Genomic DNA, 19,857 nt, shown 5'->3' with positions numbered 1-19,857 from the left:
TCTATCTATCTATCTATCTATCTATCTATCTATCTATCTATCTATCTACTCAAATCAATACTGACCCTATTTTGAATGAACTACTTTTTTCATCACTGGGGGGCGCCAAATATTACACAATGTGCTTTCAATATATATTTTGAAATATCACATTCCCCTTGAAATAATATGTACCCTCTGTTTGGGTACCATTGCTTGTACTCAACAGTTTTGCAAATCCGTGTTCCTTATTTTATTGCCTATTCCCCACTCCCTGTCCCTTCCCCCGCCCCCACCCGATCATGCCGCTCTCCGGCAGAGGAGGAAGAGCCCTCAGCCGTCAAGTGAACAACAAGCCTAGTACTGAGGAAATTGCATAGGTGGGTGTTTTCTCTCTTCTCATTTAGCGGTGGCCACTTTTTTCATCGGCCGTGTTTTCAAAGCAGTAGTTTGACTGCACTTGTTTTCCTTTAATTTGCTCTTTTGCCGCGTGCTGTCTGAGCTGGCTTGTTCCCGGAGACTGCGGTTCCCGATTTTTTTGACTTTGCATTGAGTGCAGTCGACTGGGATAGGCCTGAACCGTCATCTCCAATACTTATGGACTTCACAAATCAAGCCTAACGCGCTCAGCAAACGGTAATACTCTTCATTGTGCGCTAGGTGTCCGATAGGCCTTATTGGGAATGTGTGAAGATAAAACGTATTTTAATATCGTGACGCTGTTTTTTTTTCCCGTAAAACGCAATGTTAGCATGCTAACCACGGTAGCTCAAGGGACCAAAGCGTTAAAGTTTGGTTAGTTAGCTTCACTACTGCCAGCAAGAATGGTTGAGATGAATTCGCTTTAACTAAAAAGTACTTCAATTTAATAGTAGTGTCACTCTTCATCAAATGTATGTTTTATTTTTGACACCAATGTGGGTTGAGTGATATACCTCTTTGATGTCCATAAGCTTTCATTCGATTTTTCTAACTGGAACACTGTCTCTTTGATCAGACCTGTGTGTACTTGAAAGCACAACAGTGGGGATTGTGGGCTAATCAAAGCATCAAAGAGGACACGGAAGTGACAGCCAGCATTCAGCGACAAGGAAAAAGTTGTGTCCAAAGTCCAGTTTCGGTTTATAGCAAGTGACACTATTACTTGTTGTCGAAAGAAATCCGTTTGAGTTTGGTGGACGACTTCGCTGATCTATTTTCACGGTTAGTGTTCGGACTTAAAAGTTTGAAATGTTGAAGTTGTGTGCCAGTTAGGAAAGGAGTGGTCGCGATAAAAGCTAGAAAACCTGTTGTGTTGGTCTGAACGTGTGGGTGGGGTGTGGCAAGACCAAAAAGGCGTGTTTCATTATTCAGTGCCCTTTTGTAGAAGCTTGCACCTTCTCAACTAACGCTGCAATCACAGAGATTATTATTGGTTTTCTAACTTTGTATTTGGTGCATCAATCAATCAGTCAGTATATTCGCATGGAGGCAATATGTGGTTAGAGATTGGAATATACAGCAATAATCGGGTTTCGTATGGCCGTGTAAATGTTCTAGGAAACCAAACGTATTATTCTTTGAAATGTGTTCAGAGGGTTGATTTACTCTTTTCATAAGCAGAATGATTATAAAACCCATTTGTGCATCTGATGCCATGATTAAACTTGTCTTGTGGTACAAAATTTCATCTGGAAAAAAGAAAGCATGACCAAGTTGGGTGCCGAGGTGCCTAACTTGTTTGGGTGTTTGGGCATTTGGGTTGACCACGGTCCAAAAATGTTTGTGTGTGTGTTTTTCTTTCCCCTTATTGTATGTTTGTCTTGCTTTGGTCACCACTCTTGAGGGATATGACCAAGGTTGATAGATAGATAGATAGTTATGGCCAACTTGGTAAACAGGCTGTTGCAACTGTGAAATTGTTCCCTTTTTATATAGTGTAAATAAGAAACAACAATGGTACTTTGATTTTGTAGAGTAACTATTTTATTTTAAAGGTGGCTTGTCGTTTTAGGTGTCCTTAAAAAGTTGAAGGCAGATTCATTTTTCTATTAAGTATGTCTTAACAATGCCCAACTGAGTTCAAAGAGCCCATACTTTTTTTTTTCACCCGTGCCTACATTTTTTGTAAGAGGAAGGCGGTAAGGGACTTTGGAGGCTGATTTTATGCTTGTCATTGCAGTTTTTGGGTCGTGTAGCATGAAAATGGTGAAAGTAAGTAAAGGCCTGTTTCAAGTACCGACCAAACGCAAACCCAAACCCCAAAAATAGTTTATTCAAGCATGTCTAAGAAATGCAGGTGCTTGCATGTGCATCATGAAAAAGCTGACTGAGGCTGCAATGATGACTGACGCTAGCTGGAAGGAAGTGTCGGCAAGTAGAAAGGTTAAGAAAAAATTGGACTGCATCTTTAAGTAATAAGTTAAATGCAATAAAATTATCAATTTGATTGAAGATACAGTATTATTTTGCTTTATCTCTTCCAACTGTCTTATTCCCAAACAGCTTTTTTTTTTAAATAAAGGATTTTTTTTCCGTTTTGTTCTGAAACCAATTCTAAAGGAAATATTGCCCACAAGTAATTGTAGTGGTAGTTATTCTGACATGCTTCGAATCAGTGCAAGAATTCAGCTAACTGGTTAGTTATGCTCAGTGTGCTGTGAACTTGCCTTCTATATCACAGTTAGCCTGCAAGTATGAGTATTTTTTTACATGCTGCAACAGAGGAGACAGGGATTGGATGCAGGTAAGAACATGCCCTTTCATTAGTGTTGGTCCAAATAGTTTCATTTATGTAAAAAAGGCACACAATCACAAACGTTTATTGTCATCTGTGTAGTCCACGAGGACTGAAGTCTGCTGCCCAGCCTGCTGTTTTAGGAAGGCCTATCATTTGTGAGACTCCGTAATGACGGCCTTTCATAGCAGACCATGGGTGTGTCACATTCAAAAGCTAGCGTTTTCCTCTATGCTCCTCCTACTGCCCTGTCAGTATGCCGTCCCAAGTTATGTCTTCCAACTTCTTACTAACGGTTGTAGTGTTTTGTATTTATTTAAAGAATGATCACGTCATTTTGCTGTCCATTAGGAATTAAACATGATGCAACAGGATGAACGCCCTCATATTAAACATGCAAGATGCTGAGGCTAGCTGGGAAGTTGAAAAAGTTCGTAATGCTGGAGAGTGATGTCATGCTTCTCCCAATTTTTTTGTTTTTATTTGTTCGTCCAGCATGAAAATTGTGAAAGAAAAGGCCCACTTCAAGTAGGGTCAAAACATCAATTGAAACCCTAAGAAAGATAAAAAATGAAGTTTATCCGAGTGTCTTAATAATTCACATACTTGAACGCGCAAGAAGGAGCTCGACCCACACGGCAATTATGACACAAGCCAGAAGATGTTGGCAGCAAGTTAAAAAGTTCCAAATTTTGTACAGCTTTGACTGGCTGTATTCAAAATATTAATTTATGTATTTAGCGTGTTTTCATTGTGAGGGGATTTAAAGAGATTGGCATTCAACTCCAAGATTTTGCTTAAAATAAATTATCTACCTTCACATATCTTCGCAAGCTATCTGGTTGAGGGAAAAGCATTTAATAGGTGGAACTCAACCTTAGAATGCACCAAACGTATTGCATGGTCGCAACACTTTTGGCTGATTTTCAAATAGCATTTCTGATGAACATGTTTATCTGATTCGTCTTTTGAAATGAGCCCAGACCAGGTAGAAGGTTTTAGATAATTTTTCTATAGCTTAAATAATATTGATGCTCCAGTGAGAAAAATAAAATCAGCCTTTATGCCAATTAAGTATCACGACTGGTTACCCGTCCCTTTAAATGGCATGTCATATATTTTTCTCTTTATTTTGAAGATGGGGGTGGAGTCTTAGTTATCCAGTATACAGTGGAACCTCGGTTCTCGACCATAATCCGTTCCAGAACCCTGTTCGAAAACCGATTTGTTTGATCACCGAAATCATTTTTCCCATTAAAAATAATGTAAATCGTTTTAATCCGTTCCAACCCCCTGAATGTTTCCTTGAATGTTTAACGCAAACCTAAAACAAACCCAGGCTAATCGTACGTTCATGTTATCGTAATCTTCCGTACGAAAGATTACGCTAACATGAACGTGTAAAAATAAAAAAATCAGGTCGTTTACAAGTCATTTAGCACCCGGGTCTCCACAACAAGTGGTGAGCGGTTCATTGGAAAGGGGGCTCCGTCCCAACACCCTGAAAGTTTACCTTGAATGTTTAACGTAAACATGACCCAGGCTAATCATAGGTCCGTGTTATTGTAATCTTCCGTACAAAAGATTACGCTAACATGAGCGTGTAAACATTAAAAAAAAAGGATAAAGAAAATAATTATGAATAGGATTTCTTACCTTTGTGGTGGTCAGCAGAAGGCGCAGGTGGACAGTGGGGTATTCCCTAGCAAGATCAGACACTCGCACACCTCCTTCATATTTTGCTATTATTTCTCTCTTAAATGCAATAGTTGTACGCACTACTTTTCTTTCTTCACCTGTAGCAACTTTTCTGCTTGCACTGACTTTTTTCGGAGGCATAATTGGGGGCTAAAACACTTCCTACACCTATATTAAAAGCGAAAGCAAAACGAAGCACGTCCGCAAGCGATAACAGTTGGTCACGAAAAGAGCAATCTACACCCGTACGCCGCTCAGCATCACATCCTAGCGTATGCACTCGCGCATTACCGGCGTTCAAACTCCGATTTTTTGACCGAACAGCGAAGCAAGAATTTCTCGAAATTTTTGGTCGGACTCCGATTTGTTCGAACTGAGAGGCGTTCAAAAACCGAGGTTCCACTGTATTTCAATAACTATTAATTTAATGGCTAGAGAATTGCATTCAAAGCTCTAAAAAGAAAATGTAAGCATTGCGGTCACAGAGCAATGTTGTCAGGATCGAACGATATGGGTTTTTTAGGGTCGATACTTATACCGCCTATTAGTATTAAGAGGAGCCTGCTAATCGATATCTGGAGCCTTTATTCATTTGCTGTAAAAGCTTAAAAATTGGAGTAAGACCTTTTTAAAAATGCAAAAAGACGCAAAGAATTTGTCTACAATTAAAAAAAAAATTAAATAGCGCTCTGAAACCTTTTACAGTAAATAAATTAGAATTTCAACACTAATAACATGACTAATAAGTGTGGTATTCTTCTGTAGTGTGCCAAAGCTACACAACACGATATGTTTGAAGCGTGTCTTTCTTTGCAAACTGTAGATAGTCCGATTTTAAATTTGATTCAAACATTTGTTTACACAGGAAATCCAATCAAACCAGGGTCTCATTCACAATGGTTCTCTGGTTACTGTAATCAGTGAGCAACTACGTACAATAAACATGCATTTCAATAGGTTTACTATAGCACACTATAAACATGTATCACAATAAGGCTACTATAATACGCAATATAGCACTTACTTATGTACAAATAGTTGTGGTCGTAAATATTATAGCTTTTAGCTACATTGGGTCGCTTCCAGTGTTGGTGACGTTTGCAGGAATATTTCTTAAGAAACTAATTATATAGACAACAGTGTTCATTTTACCTCTGAAAAGTGATGAGTCCCGGGGACTCTCATGCTCAAAAATCTATGGGTCCCAACAGAGATCTATGGGTCCCCAAAATTTAGTGTTATCGAGGTTGAAATTGTAAATCGGTGACAAATATATAATAAAAATCTATATATTCATTCAGTTTTAATCATCAAATTATTAATTCATTTTCTGCATTAAAGGGATAACCACAAACCTTTCTTTTTCTTTTTCTCCTTTTATACCTCCTTTTTTTCTTAACTTCTTTATACAACATAATAATTCATAATATAATACATCAAAGCAAGTGAGCCATTTGAGAGCCGGCTCTCTTGAATGAGTTGAGCCGAAAAAGCCGGTTCCCTAAAAAGAGACGGACTTTTCACCACACAACTCGAGATCGGCGTGCAGACGAAAACTCGAACCGCGAGACCAAAACAACATCTGCCGGATTTGCCTGACGAAAAGTTTGGAGTGCGGTAAATCTTTGTTTAAAAAAAATGTAATCTAGTAATAATGACAATTTTGTGTCCAAAAAGTTGCGTCCGGGAGACGCACATTGATTTGAGACTATGCGTCCCCAGCAAAAATGATGCGTCTAGGACGCAGGGATGCGGGCAAACGAGAACACTGAGACAATAATCACTTTTTGGTTTTGATCACGTTTATCAATATTGCTTAATATACACATTATACAGTGAGACACCGTGTTCTTTGCTTCAGTTAGTGCCCTGCACATTGACGACATCCATCCATCCATTATCTGAACCGCTTATCCTTAGTAGAGTGGGGGGGATGATGGAGCCCATCCCAGTTTTCCTCGGGCAGTGGGCAGGGGACACCCTGAACTGGTTGCCAGCCAGTTGCTGGGCACACAAAGACGGATAACAATTCACTTGCTCATTTACACCTAAGGACAATTTGGACCACCCAATTAACCTGACATGCATGTTTTTGGAATGTGGAAGGAAATCTGAGTGTCTGGAGGAAACCCACCCAGACACGGGTAGAACATGCAAACTCCACAGAGGAGGCTGTGGTAGATTGAATTGAACCCTGAACCTCTGCACCGTGGGGATGCGTGCTAACCACCCAGCTGCCGTGCCACCACATTGACGACATTTCCTTGACATTTCAGTCAAGCGTAGTCACAAAGAAGGTTTGGGAGAAAAAAAGACAGTAAATGCGAATGTGAAAAATATTCACGAATCTAAAAAAAATATTAGCGACAGATCTACTCATGCTCCAGTCTGTGACTGCCGACAGGGCGAAGCTAGCTTCCTGCTTCAGTGGCTCCACCCCCGGTCGCTTTTCTGAGACAGAAGGCAGGAGTGGAAGAGAAAAGTTTTGCTCAGTGTTGTGTTTAATAATCTCGTTAATCAGTCCAATAACATGCTGATACTGAATATATTTCCAAATATCAATGCCGATAATCGTCCCGCCCGTTAATCGGTCAACCTCTTCAATTTTGAGATAATAGATTAGTGTACACTCAAATTAAGGAGAAAAGGATTTTGAACTTGCAAGGAGAGAATCCAAACCTCAGCTGATATTCAAATCCTGTTCTGAAAGCTCACCCCAAGCCCTTTCTCTTTATTGAATCTCCTAGGGTACAAAAACATCCCTCAAAGGTGTGGAAATCAAAGACCAGCAACATGATGATGTAAACAGTCTATAATAGTCAAAACAACAAACAACATTAAAATAAGGAACTGATACGTTATGCAATCCCGTTTGCAAGTTTTCAATATTTAAAAACAGACAAACTTATCAAAGGTATAGAAATTATGTTGCTACAGTTACTCAGTACTTTAGAAGTTCTTTCACCATGTACTTTTTTATTTTTAGTCAAGTCATCATTTGGATGACTACTTTTTACTTCTACTTGAGTCAATTATTCTGTAACAGTATTTTTACTTGAATTAATTACCCTGTATTTTTCTGGTCGGAGCCTTCGCTCCGAAAACGTTGGTTTGCCAGTGATTCCAAGAGCCAAGAAGAAATCCGCACGTTTGAGATCAGGGGAGGGTGTAATAGTAGTCTGTACAGCCCTTTGAGACTTCTTGTGATTAAGGGCTTTATAAATATACATGACTTGACTTAATTGTGATGCTTTAGTGATTTTTTTTTCTTCTTATAAACTGATAACTGGTTACCAGACATCTTTCTGGTACTCTATTACTATGGACACACCTAACGTCATTCGGCTGGCACGTTTTATTTTAATTCACTGAGGTTGGTGTGAACGGCTGCCCTGCGCAGAGGACGCGGGGATCTTGTGTGGTGCCGCAAGTGTTGGTATAATTTAACTTTATTTTACGCTTCGCCTGGGCAGGAAGCCACATTTGTCATGTTGTGGAAACAACACAGGGGGTGAATGCAATACACGAACACGTAAACATGCAGCAATGAACAAATCCTAACAATGGTTGACATCAGATTGAACGTCGCTGTTTCTGGAAAACTGCTCTATGCACCCAGACCAAACTAAATAGGCGATTGCTTTGAAGGAGTAAAGTTCAGCGATGACCATTCATCTGCTGAGTTTGTTAATTGAAGTGGCAAACAAGGTTGCTACTGTAAAATGAGCACACCAACATGCAGTACCAAAACGCTCCCGGATAGGGGAAGGTTATCTGGCTAGTTTGTATCTTTGTTTTGTTTGTGGGGAGCTGGGTCCCCTTTTCTCCACGTGCCACAAGAGCAAAGGCCGTTCTAGCTCTCCACGATAAAACTCTAGCTTGTCTGACGGCACAATGCGAGATTTCATTTTCGGTGTGTCCATAGCGTAATGTGGCATGGTATTGGTTTTTGTGCTCTTTTACTCTACTGAAATCGTTTTTTTCCCTCCTCTGACTAGTTCTACTTTCTTTGTGGGGTATTGTTTTGCAGCACATTTCTGTGAAGGACAATGCTTGCACTGATAGTAACGTGAGAAAGAGTTGGCCCTACCACTGATTAAAAAACAAATAAATAAAAGCAAACTTCCCAGAAAAAAGGATATCTTAATTTTCTGTTTTGAAGTGTCAGTGATGTGATTGAGTCCTAATTCTCAGACCACAGTCGGATACACTGAGCTTTATTAGAAGAACTGTCAAAAACAGTTCCTTTTGGGATATATGATTTTGTTAACTCATTTCCTCAACTGCATCATAAGATCCTTTAAATACCTCTAGAATATTAATAAGATTGATTTGATCGACATGATCAAAAAGTATGTAAAAGCATATTACTGTATGTTTGACATTTATGACATTTAAAGAGCAATTTAACAAATGTTAATGTTCTGATATGGTGTTGGCTGTCGTACCATGTTCCACAACGTTGTTCATCTGCCCCTTGACCATGAATATCACTTCGATCTATCACTCTGTTTCGTGAGGGTCAGTACAGTATGGTTACATTACATGTGCACAATGCACACTGCTGGCACGATACTGTTGACCAGTGATCGGGGAGGATATTGTTATTTAAAGCAGCCATGGCAAACACAGTAGCGGTTAGATGTGTTCCTACAACAACACATAAAAGACAAGAGGTCGAATCTCTGACAATTTAAGGATGTGTCAGCAGTACACTTGGGCAGGCCACGCCAGCATTTTATCGCAGCTTGACCTCTACTGTGCATTCAAATGTGTGCTGTGGAATCCCCATTTTCGAGTACTATTTGAAATTGCAAGTTGATATGAAATCTTAAGGGTATGCAACACTCATTTGAGCATTCAAACTTGCCCATTCTAATGACAAGTTTCCTGTGTCTTTTGTGAGTTTCTGCCAATGTTTTTACTTTTTATCTTTCAATCAAAGTCATTAGCTTTTCTGCTAATGGCACAATAAATAATGTACATTATTGCTTCTTTAAGTGGCCAAAGCCATTTTAAACTCCTAGGAAACAAGAATGTTGGTGGGGCGTGTATTGGATTGGTAGATGGCAATTGCATTAGGGCATAAAAGGCTCTTGTCTACACTCTTTGCACTGCTTTTTTAATGTATAAAACTGTAGAAAATAATAAGTAAGACTAGACAGAAGGATTGTCATATATGTTCTATTAGGGCCTTAAATTTTTGCCTTAGTTTTGCAAGCTAGTAACTTGAAAAGACCTACAGTCGTGTCTCATAATGACTTCTTTGTTGCATTTTATCATAACGGCTCTCTAATTTTTTCATTTTATTTTCTTTATCCACTTTTAAAGATGAGTCACTTACAGTTTCTGTAACTAATAGAGAAGACAGAGCTTTCCGAAAATGAAATACACGTAAGGGTGGTCATTCGGGTTACAAAGAAAAGGAATGACATTTCATGTTGGATTCCAAAAACGGAGACAGGATATGACATGCTGAAACTTACTGTGGAATGTTTGACAATAGTGTGTGTGTGTGTGTGTGTGTGTGTGTGTGTGCATGTGTCTGTTTTGTGTCGTTTGTTCATACTCTAAAATGTGTGGCAATGAAAGCGTACCCAAAAAGGAGAAAAACGGATAATAAGAAAGTCTTCTACTGTGACGAGACCTCATTCTACCAATTAGGGACCTGCAATTTAAATGACGATTTTTTTTTAAATGTCAGTGGCAATTCTAAGAAACATTGGTCATCTAACACATTTCTATTTTAATTTTATAGGGCTGTTCAATACTCAATTTCTTTTACTTGCATGTTGTACTGTTTGTGCATAAACACAAAAGCGGGTTTTTGCTTTTTTTTTGTTTAGGTTTTTTTTTTTCCCATTTTATTGGATGGTTGATTCACCAGTTTTTTTACATTTACTGCGTTCTCCGAAGGAAGAGGTGTTAACGAGTTACACATGTGCATCTTAAAATATTCAGTCATCTCTTTTCATACTACACTAATTTGTCTATTTTTATCTGTTGAGAAAATTAGCATGCTGATAAACACTGCTCCAATTCTTCTGCTTCACACGAGGTCTTAAATTTGGTCATAGACTTTATGATTGATTGAATGATTGTCGCTAGCTTTCTATTAGTGACATCCCCCCTTCACTGTTAATCAATATTTTATGCTTGTTTAATGTTATTCCGTACTTATTGATCACTATCTCATACTGTGGAATTACCTCATTGACTCCTGTAGACACTAGGCACACTTTGAGTTGTGCATGGTAACTGTGACTACCTGCTTTCATTTGTATGTACTGTATCTGGGTGATTTGGTTCTCCTCTTTTGGTCATTGATTTCTGGTGCTGGTTAAATTCTTCTTATGCTTTGGTGTTCACTCTTTCCTTTCCTTTTTCTTCTGCTTTGCTCTTAGTGTGTGAATGGAGCAGTGTGCAAGTACAGCCTCACTTCTGGCCTCTGTGCGGGAACAGGAGAGGCAGTTTGAGATGCTGAGCCGAGCCCTGGAAGAGGAGCGGAGGTCTTGTGCTGGCACTTTGCCCCGCCCTCTTCCCAACATGCAGGTAACACTGTATATCTTGTGCCTCCTTCCCCGCTGCAATCAAGCAGCTTAGGCCGCAACTAACGACTATTTAAATAGACGGCTAGTCACCGATTAGTCAGATAATCGCATAATCATTAATATTGTTAATCTTTTCTTAAATTTAGCGTGAAGTTAATTTATGTGGCAAATTATAGTAAACACCAGAAACATGGGTGAAATGAAAAATACATCTTTTATCGAACATTCTGCAAATTTGTAAAAAAAAAAAGGAAAAAGTGAACCTCTTAAAAGGTGCAATGCTCAGTCAGTAAAAACATAAATCTATAAATAAACCTCTGTCCATTTTTAGGAACATGCAAATAATAAATTAAAATCAAGTAAAAAAAATTTTTCTCCCCGTAAACCAAGATCATGCTCATTAGCAGCAGTAGAATGTAAAAAACAAATACAGTAATCCTTCCGTTATCCCAGTTAATGGGGATATGTTTATTAATAAAAATAAAGACAATTCAATTAAAAATCTGCGATGCAGTGAACCAGCGATAACTGAGGCGTGAAGTAGCGAGGGGTCTCTGTATGTGCATTTTGTCAAGTACGTTCAGTGGTCAACTACAATAACTCACTTACAGAATGGCACAGTAGATTCTTGTATTTGTTTCCACCATGTTAAGCGGCGCACTGAGTAATTCAGAGTTTATGTATAATTTCTTTGCAGAAAATGACAAAATTCATGTTAACCTCTGGTCGTGACCTAATATTTTGCCAGCGTTAGCCTACTACATGGGTCGGGAACCTGTGGCTCTTCTTTTGTACATCTGGCTCGTGAGCCAAATACGCCTCTCCAAGAGTATATATGGCTTTTTTCATCAGTATGTATGGCCCGGAGATCAGAATATGGTCACACAAATTAATCTACAGCATTCCAAAGGGCACGGTCCCAACTACAGTTTACAGTCAACGTGTCACCCCAACAAACTCGGGCTTTGGCTCTAAATCGCTTAAAAAATGTTATTAGGAAGCTCATTGAACAATGTCTGTTCAGCGTTAGCAGTATTTTTTATTTTCTACAAAATAGCTCTGCTTACACCTTGTTTTAAAACTATTATTTATAAAAAAATGAAGGTTAATAGGTTAAGGTCAACAAGCTTAAGTAACTGTGGGAGGGAGAAAAGTTTAAAGTGGGACGCAGGCTCTGGCATTGTTCTTATGTAATACAATTTGTCACATCATCTAAGGTCACACAAGGAAATAAAATGCACTAAAAATATGATTTTTTTTTTTGTCTCGAGAGCAGGTTTAGCGGTTTTACTTAATTTTGTCTTTTATGGTATGTCATTACACAAAAGGACAACAAAATTGGAGGGCTTTTACTTTCGGTGTAAGAAAACGATTAAGAGAGCGGCTGGCAAGCTGAACGCAAGAGTCGGGTCCCCACGATTTCAGCATTGTTTTTGTGATGATTAAAATACAAGAGTCACAAATGTAGTGGTTTGACACGAGCAGCAGCTACGAGACATCCACTTTATTGGTAATGGATCTGGCATTTGTGACTAGCCATGTTTGGCAGTGGTGGCTTGCTGTTGGCTTTCCCTTCGGACCCCGCCTCAATCAATTCCCGGACGCTTTAAAAATCCAGGCAGCACCTGCTGGTGATCAGCTTTTCCTTGCGCTTTTCTGACTCGGGGTCAGATTTAATAAATGAAATTATTTTCAATGTAACGGGCCACTAGAGCTACGAGCTGTGGCGTTTGTTTTGGTGGCCATTTGTGCACGTGCTGCTTACACCAGCTTACGCCAGCCTATCAAAGTTGGGCACGCACACACGTCTTGCAAACTGTGCCTCGCCTTTATTGGTTGGTGCCATTAAAACCACGTTAAACCCACGAAACGTGACAATTCTTGTTGGCCAAACACTCTGTCAATCAAATAACTTACTGGAACTATGAATCCTTGAAAAAAATGCAGTGGATTGCGGTTACACCATAGCACTGTGACACATCGCGATATCTATTCGATTTTGTTTAATTGTGAAGCCCTGGCGGCAGTAGCTCAGGATGTAGAGCGCTCGTCTTGGGATCAAGAGATCGCTCTTCCGCGTTACATGTCGAAGTGTCCTTGGGTAAGACACTGAATCCATAATGCCCCCAATAAGCATGTTTGCGCCTTACATGGCTGCACGGCCGCTATTGGGAAATGGGAAGCACATTGTAAAGCGCTTTGGGCAGTGTTCATTATATATAAATGTAGATCATTTCATATTCCATGATCCACCACAACATTCTTGAGGTGGCAAGCTCTTCATACTTGCTAGAATTGCTAGTATATGTCTTTGTTTTCTTTTAAGAAAGGCTTAGCCCTTATACTATCTAAAGAAGCTTCAACACCATCTTAACAAAATTTTTGATCATCTAGGCATCAGAGTAGATGATTTGGCTTTCATAATCGATAATCCAGAAGCCACAGGCTAAAATTGTTGACTCTAGTTTGGATTTCCTGCAAATTTTCTGTGTGTCATCCAGCACACCGTACGTGAACTTGTAGTATGCAGTTCAATTGGTTGATGTATTGTTTCTATACAAATTCAATTTTTTTTATTACAGGTGCATTTTGTGCATCACGTACGTCTCAAAATTTGTGATGATTTTGGTTATAATACTGGCTGTACAAATTGCCCTCCCCGACTTCGACCCCAGAATCACTTGAGATATGCATGCCTTCATTCCTTTCCTTCTCTAACAGACTATGCTATGGTGCTTGTCTAATCTGTTTGTTTGCATTCCCAAAGGCTTCTGCATTTTTTTGCCACCCTCATTACTTATGTGTTCCTACATGCTCATGGCCCCTTCACATCTCACTGTTGTACAAACATAAAGTCATTAATGTGTGTTTATCACTTTTGAATAAATGTTCAGTTTGTCTAGATTTTAACTTGCTTTGCATATTGGTGTACATGGAACATTTTTTTCCTCACCATTCTCATCATCGAAAGACACACAACAAATGTTTAATGTGTGAATCATTGCCTGTCCCTGTTATTTATAGCTCCATAGAGCACCCCTTTGTGCAGGAAATCGTAGATTAATATACTGGGCAACAAAAATTGGTGGATTTTCCCTTTCTTAAATAATATTTATTGCACACTTTTTCCCACCATTATATCATTTAATCACATATAATGATTTGATGTTATGCTCGTTTAATTTCAAGTCCTTGCTTGTGTTTTATGTACTGTGGCGTAGATTTGTTTTCAGAAATTATGGAGATCCGTTTCCAGGATTGAGTTTTTTAACAATCCCAATCTTCATATTTTTAAGATGTATTTGCCAGTCGATCCAATCTAATCTTTGTCGGAGTGTAACTTGAATTATCAATAAAAACTTTTTATTTTTGAGTGGCTTTGCTTAAGAAGATAACAAAATGTTAAACTCTGTTCTAGATCCTTAGTTTCTTAGAAAAGTTGTGATTCATTTGAATAAAAAAATTATGACACGTTTTTAAAACGCTTCAAATGTATACAATTTTTACAGAACGGCAGACTTCCCTGTGATGCAGATGTAGAAAGACTTACTCTCAACGAGGGTTACGTCAACGGAACACATCACGTACGAAACAAATTCAACCAATGTATTTAATTATTAACAAAGGTAGCAAATACTCATAGGTACTTATGCTCAGGAATGTATTTGTACAGTTCAGGATGGAGCCTGGTCAGATGGTGCAGGAGACCTACCCAATGGAGGCAGATCCTCGTGAGTCCAATTCGGTGGTATCTGTGGAAGCCAACGATGATGGCACAACAGGACGCACAGAACCTATGGTAAAACGCTACTTAACACGAGTCTGTTATCGTATGCTTTCACACCTGCAATTCCACACATCCATCAATTATTTACTATGGCTTATTTGGGGTCAGGTAGCAGGTAAGCAACTTTAGGCACAAACCAAGACTTAGTTCTACTGGGTCATCTGGGGAGGGTTGCAAGTTGTCAATAGCAAGCCAGCCAAAAGACACGGTGTCGTTTAAGTATTTCCCCCTTCCTAAATTCTTTTTCCCCCTCCCCATATTAATCACTCAAAAATGTTTCAGATCATCAACCCAATTTTAATAACACCCAAAGACAAGATAAGGAAATAAAGAAAAAATTATGTATTTAATAAGGCACAAAAAAAATATCTAGGCCTATCCAGCCCTATGTTAAAACAGGGTTCCTGTGTAACCTTGAAAAGTCTTGAAAGCCATTGAATTCATAATTCTAAAAAATGAGGCCTTAATTGGCATTAAAATATCTTAAATCCAATTTTTGGAAGTCTTAAAAATGTGAACACATTAGTAAGATTTATATTTGTTTGAACTGTTTTTTTTGTTTTTTTTTAATAATTTACCAATTTACTTTGTACCAACATCGTGTGACGACAATAACGGAACTATCAAAACTGATGTGGTTTTAGTCGGGCCATTCAGAGTAGACACATGTCTTGGGTGTAACCACAATACACATAGCAACTTCCGACAGAGATTTTTACTTTGGACCATGCCAGCAAAGTGTACATTTCATGAGAAGTGGCTGTCCGACAAACATCTTTCGCCATAGCTAAAAGCTTTGCCAGGTCATCTGTACGAGGCACGATGTATTATGTGCAAGAAATATTTAAGTATATTTGTTTAGTTTGTTTCAAATATGGGTTCTTTGACTTGGTCTTAACTTTTATTTATAAAGGCAATTAAAAAGTCTTGAACTGAACTTGCCTTAAGCTGTAGGAAACCTGTAAAAAGAAATTGGCAAATCTGGAACAAACCTTCCCAGGAGTGGTAAATCAATTAAGATTACTCCAAGAGTGCTGTGACGGCTCATTCAGGAGGTCACAAAAGAACCTCGAAAAGCATCCAAGAAACTGCAGGCCTTGGTGCCCTCTGTTCAAGATTTGTGTTCATGACTCAACTATAAGAAAGACACTGACCAAAAAATGCATTCATGGGTGAGTTCTCAGGTGAAAACAACTGCTGTCACAAAAGAACACAAAGAATCTTGATTTTCCACAAGAGTTTTAAAGAAACATTCTGTAGACTAATGAATCAAAAACTGAAATTTTTAGAATGTCTGCAGTCCGTTACATCTGGTCTTATCTTAAATGGCTTATGCTAGAAAACTTTCCAATATGGCAGATTTGAAGAATCTACAAACAGGAGTGCGCCAAACCTCTGCCACAGCGTTGTGAAAGACTCATTACCAGTTATCGTAAACGTTTGATTTCTATTATTGCTGCCAAAGGTGGCCCCCAACTGGCTATTAGGTTCAGGGGGCAATTATTTTTTTCACCTAGGACCAGATATGTTTGGATTTTTTTTTGTGCCTTAAAAATGCAATCATCAGTTAAGAACTGCATTTTGTATTTTTTTGGTTTGTGTCTGTGTGATATTAAAATTGGTTTGATGATCTGAAACCTTTGTGATTAAATTTGCAAAAACCACAGAAAGCATGAAGAGGGCAAATAATGTTTGACGTCACTGTATTTTTCTCAGCCTCCAGCACCTACAGTTTAATTTCTTTAATCTATCCAAATGGATTTGAATATTAGATATATGTTACGAACATCTTCAGAAAGTCCTAAATCATTGAGCAATAATAATTTTTTTTGGGCCAATACCTTTTATGGGATCATTTTATAGTAGGTGCTAAAACTTATTAAAGTAAGAAATAAACATTAAAATAATTTTATATTACCTTAAATAAAAACCTAACCACCACCTGAAATGAGTTAGTTTGTCTTTTCGTGTGCAATCTAATGCATCTTGTTGCTGGTTCATGCACAATTTTTAAAACTTTTATGATCCATTGTTGACGGTTGCATTAACTTTTATCTTCTTAATACAGGTAAAATATGATTTATCCCAGTTTTCTTTTTGACTTTTTCCACTCCGTTGAATATGTATTAGTGTTTCTGTAATGCAGTGGTTAGAATATTTGCCTCACACGCGAAAGGTCCCTGGTTCGAAACTGGGTGAAGATATCTGGCCTAGGGAGGGACTGGTGCCAACAGTGTGTAATTGCCCAAGACCCACCGCAGGAAATGGTGCCCCTACGACCCTAGTGGTTAAGGGATCCAAATGGAAAATGGGGAAAAAATGTATTAGATGCACAATTTGGTAATATTGATCAAGTGCCCATGTTACCCAGCCCTCGAAAGAAACACTTTAAGCAAATTCTAATTCTAGAAGTCCCCCACCCCTGCCACCCAAAAAAAAACAGCCTGCTTGTCTTATCAGTGTTCAAAAGATTTAGCCAAAATTAAGTTGAAGTTGAAACTTGACCTCCCATCATTCTTTGGAAATATACAAGAATACATTTTGTAATTATCATGATATATAATTACAATAAAACCCCTGTGTCTGATGTCCTGACCCATCTTTTACTTTAGGTAAAAAAAGGAATGAAGCCTACCACTCGCACAGTCATCCCCTCAGTTTCAGACACACTTTCTTTGGATGGTGGAGGTTCAATTACTGGCATGGGAGCGTACGTCCCACCCATGGACCGGGGCTACAGGCAGGCCCCTGGATTAGGTGTTCCCATGGAATACCCCACACACACTGTTCCCCGCAATTACCAATATGGACCTGCCGGTGGCTATGAGGACTACCGTGGTGGACCCCCGTCTGAACCATATGCAAGTCTTAACAGAGGTGTTCACATGGATGATCGTTACAGGTGGATTAGCAAAAACAAGAAATGTTTAATTCTTTTATTTTCTTTGAACTTCATTCAGCAATGTTTTTATTGCTTTCTCAACTTGTTTCTCTAGACCAGTTCATCCAGATGGTTATCGTACTCTAGATCCGAGCTACAGAGCACCCAACAGGAACCAGAAAGACCCTTATGCTGCACAACCACAGGTAGAACTAACAGTATTTATTAACTAATTCAACTGTATTTGTTTTTTAACCCAACAAAGTACAATATATATATATATATATATATATATATATATATATATATAATGTTCAATATCAATGTACACACTGGAAATGTGCGATAAAGCAGTTGAGTGGCAATCACAGTGGATTGTAAGATTAAAAATACCATGTGGTAACAAAACAAATTTTACAAATATAAACAGTCATGGATTGATTAGATTTCCTTCAAAATCTAGACCAGAGTTGTCCAAACTGAACCTGTGTTGTTCCCAAATCATAAAAATAAAAACACACAAACAGCAATGTGTATACATTTCTGATATTTTATCAGATAATATTGGTATCGGGCAATGCTCTGTCCTGCAATATCTGAACAGAATCGAAAGTTAAAGGGTTTTATCGTGACATCGCTAATTTTTTGATTCAAAATGATAAAGTAGCGCAGTTTCTGCTCAATTTCGACTAGCAGTGTTGGGAGTAACACTTTAAATATAACGGTGTTAAACATAAAACGAGGAAAAATTAAACCCCATCAAATAATAAAGGCTGCATTTGCATGGCCTTGCCATGTGAAGCGTCATCGCCCCTTTTAGTTAAGGATGTCTTTTGGGAAATAATTTTTGAAACCTAATATCAATGAAAAGAGGAAATGGGAAATGTTTTGTCAATGTACTTTTGATGTTTTAAATGCAGTTTTTTTTTTGTTACTTTTCTTAGTATGAAAAGTGTGTCCTAAAATGTGTTAAATTGATTAATGAATAATACTTATTTCACATCATGAAGCGTTCTAAATACAAATAATAGTTGATGGTTGCTGTAATAAACTACTTTAAATTTTGCAAACAACATAGAACAGACTTGGCAAAGGTCAAATATAAAATTGAGTTTTAGGTCTGTCATGTTTGACTTTTTCTGCTTTTTAGGTTGGACGAATGGGAAGTGCAATGGAGCTCTCATCAATCCCACAATACATTCCACAGTCATACGGAATGGAGGATGATCGCAGAAGCATGGGCTACGATGATCCTGACTATGGCATGGGACATCCAGTACACTATAGCACCGTGCCCCGTAACCATCAAGGATTTCCTCAAGGCCCACCACGTAGGACTGGGTGAGTTATATTTACCAATTTGAGCTTCTTTATACAGAAAACTTTAGTGTTGAGGACTGTCTGCCAGTGTTCATGCTTATGGATGTGAGCAACATACTAGTACATTGGTACATCTTAGTAGGACCTTCATTCATTTCATAATCGTGCTCGTAGCCCGAATTGCTCATGTAAGGAGGGAATTTTCCTGTTATGAAACATTTGAAAACTAATTGATTGTCCTCCCTAAAGCATCCAAGTGAGCCCTCAATAGCTATAAAAACATATTCCCGATTTCTCAACCATATTTAAAAGTTAATTAAACATAGAAACAAATACACTAATGAGATAAATAAGCAACCAGCTTGGGGTGTCTCCTGCCCACTGCCTGAAAATAGCCGGGATTGGCTCCAGCACACCCTGCGACCCTACTGTGGATAAGCAGTGCAGATAATGGATGAAAGATAAATAAGATATTAATTAAATAAAATGTGAAAGGGGGGTACTGTGGTCTGTTTGCAAGGTTGAGTGACAGATCGCATACCTGTCGACGTATATGTCTTACCCGCATTTTATCTGTTTTTGAATCATTTCACATTGAGTATGCCATATAACAATTTTTATAAGGGAAAAAAAGTTTGATCTCGTCTTGCCTGTTTTGGCTCTATCTAGATCATATCTTTCATGTCTTTAGACGACAACATCACTGTAGACTGATTCGTAAGCACCTATTGTACATTTCAAATTAAAGTTACTGTAACACACAAAATTTTACAGCACATTTTTCAATTTTTTTTGTCTGTAATACTTTGTGCAAACTAGACGAGCTGATGTTAGCAGTAAGCAGTCACGAGTGGTGAACGGTCTCGGGTGGTAGCCTTTGGGACTGCTCATGAACTGGATTTTATTTTGTATAGGGGGGAAAAAA

The 19,857-nt window shown here is 38.4% G+C and overlaps 1 protein-coding gene across 6 annotated transcripts in view; it reads left to right on the top strand.

Moving 5' to 3' along the window:
• Nucleotides 1-243: 243 nt before the first annotated feature.
• Nucleotides 244-19,857, top strand: part of ctnnd1 (catenin (cadherin-associated protein), delta 1) — a 39,356-nt gene continuing 19,742 nt past the window's right edge. For 3 of the 6 annotated variants that reach the window (XM_088342526.1, XM_088342523.1, XM_088342527.1), the window contains exons 1-7: nucleotides 316-615; nucleotides 10,798-10,945; nucleotides 14,454-14,528; nucleotides 14,618-14,743; nucleotides 17,344-17,633; nucleotides 17,728-17,818; nucleotides 18,763-18,953. In XM_088342526.1, the coding sequence (XP_088198652.1) occupies nucleotides 10,805-10,945; nucleotides 14,454-14,528; nucleotides 14,618-14,743; nucleotides 17,344-17,633; nucleotides 17,728-17,818; nucleotides 18,763-18,953 (914 nt within the window). In that variant the 5' untranslated portion in view covers nucleotides 316-615; nucleotides 10,798-10,804. Of the gene's footprint in view, nucleotides 616-10,797; nucleotides 10,946-14,453; nucleotides 14,529-14,617; nucleotides 14,744-17,343; nucleotides 17,634-17,727; nucleotides 17,819-18,762; nucleotides 18,954-19,857 lie in introns of all 6 variants that reach the window. The other 3 variants (XM_088342525.1, XM_088342528.1, XM_088342529.1) reach the window with 3 other exon arrangements.

Source organism: Urocampus carinirostris, chromosome 8, assembly GCF_059441175.1.
Source record: "Urocampus carinirostris isolate Australia breed hairy pipefish chromosome 8, RoL_Ucar_1.0, whole genome shotgun sequence".
NCBI lineage: Eukaryota > Metazoa > Chordata > Actinopteri > Syngnathiformes > Syngnathidae > Urocampus > Urocampus carinirostris.
This window is presented reverse-complemented; position numbering and strand designations above follow the sequence as displayed.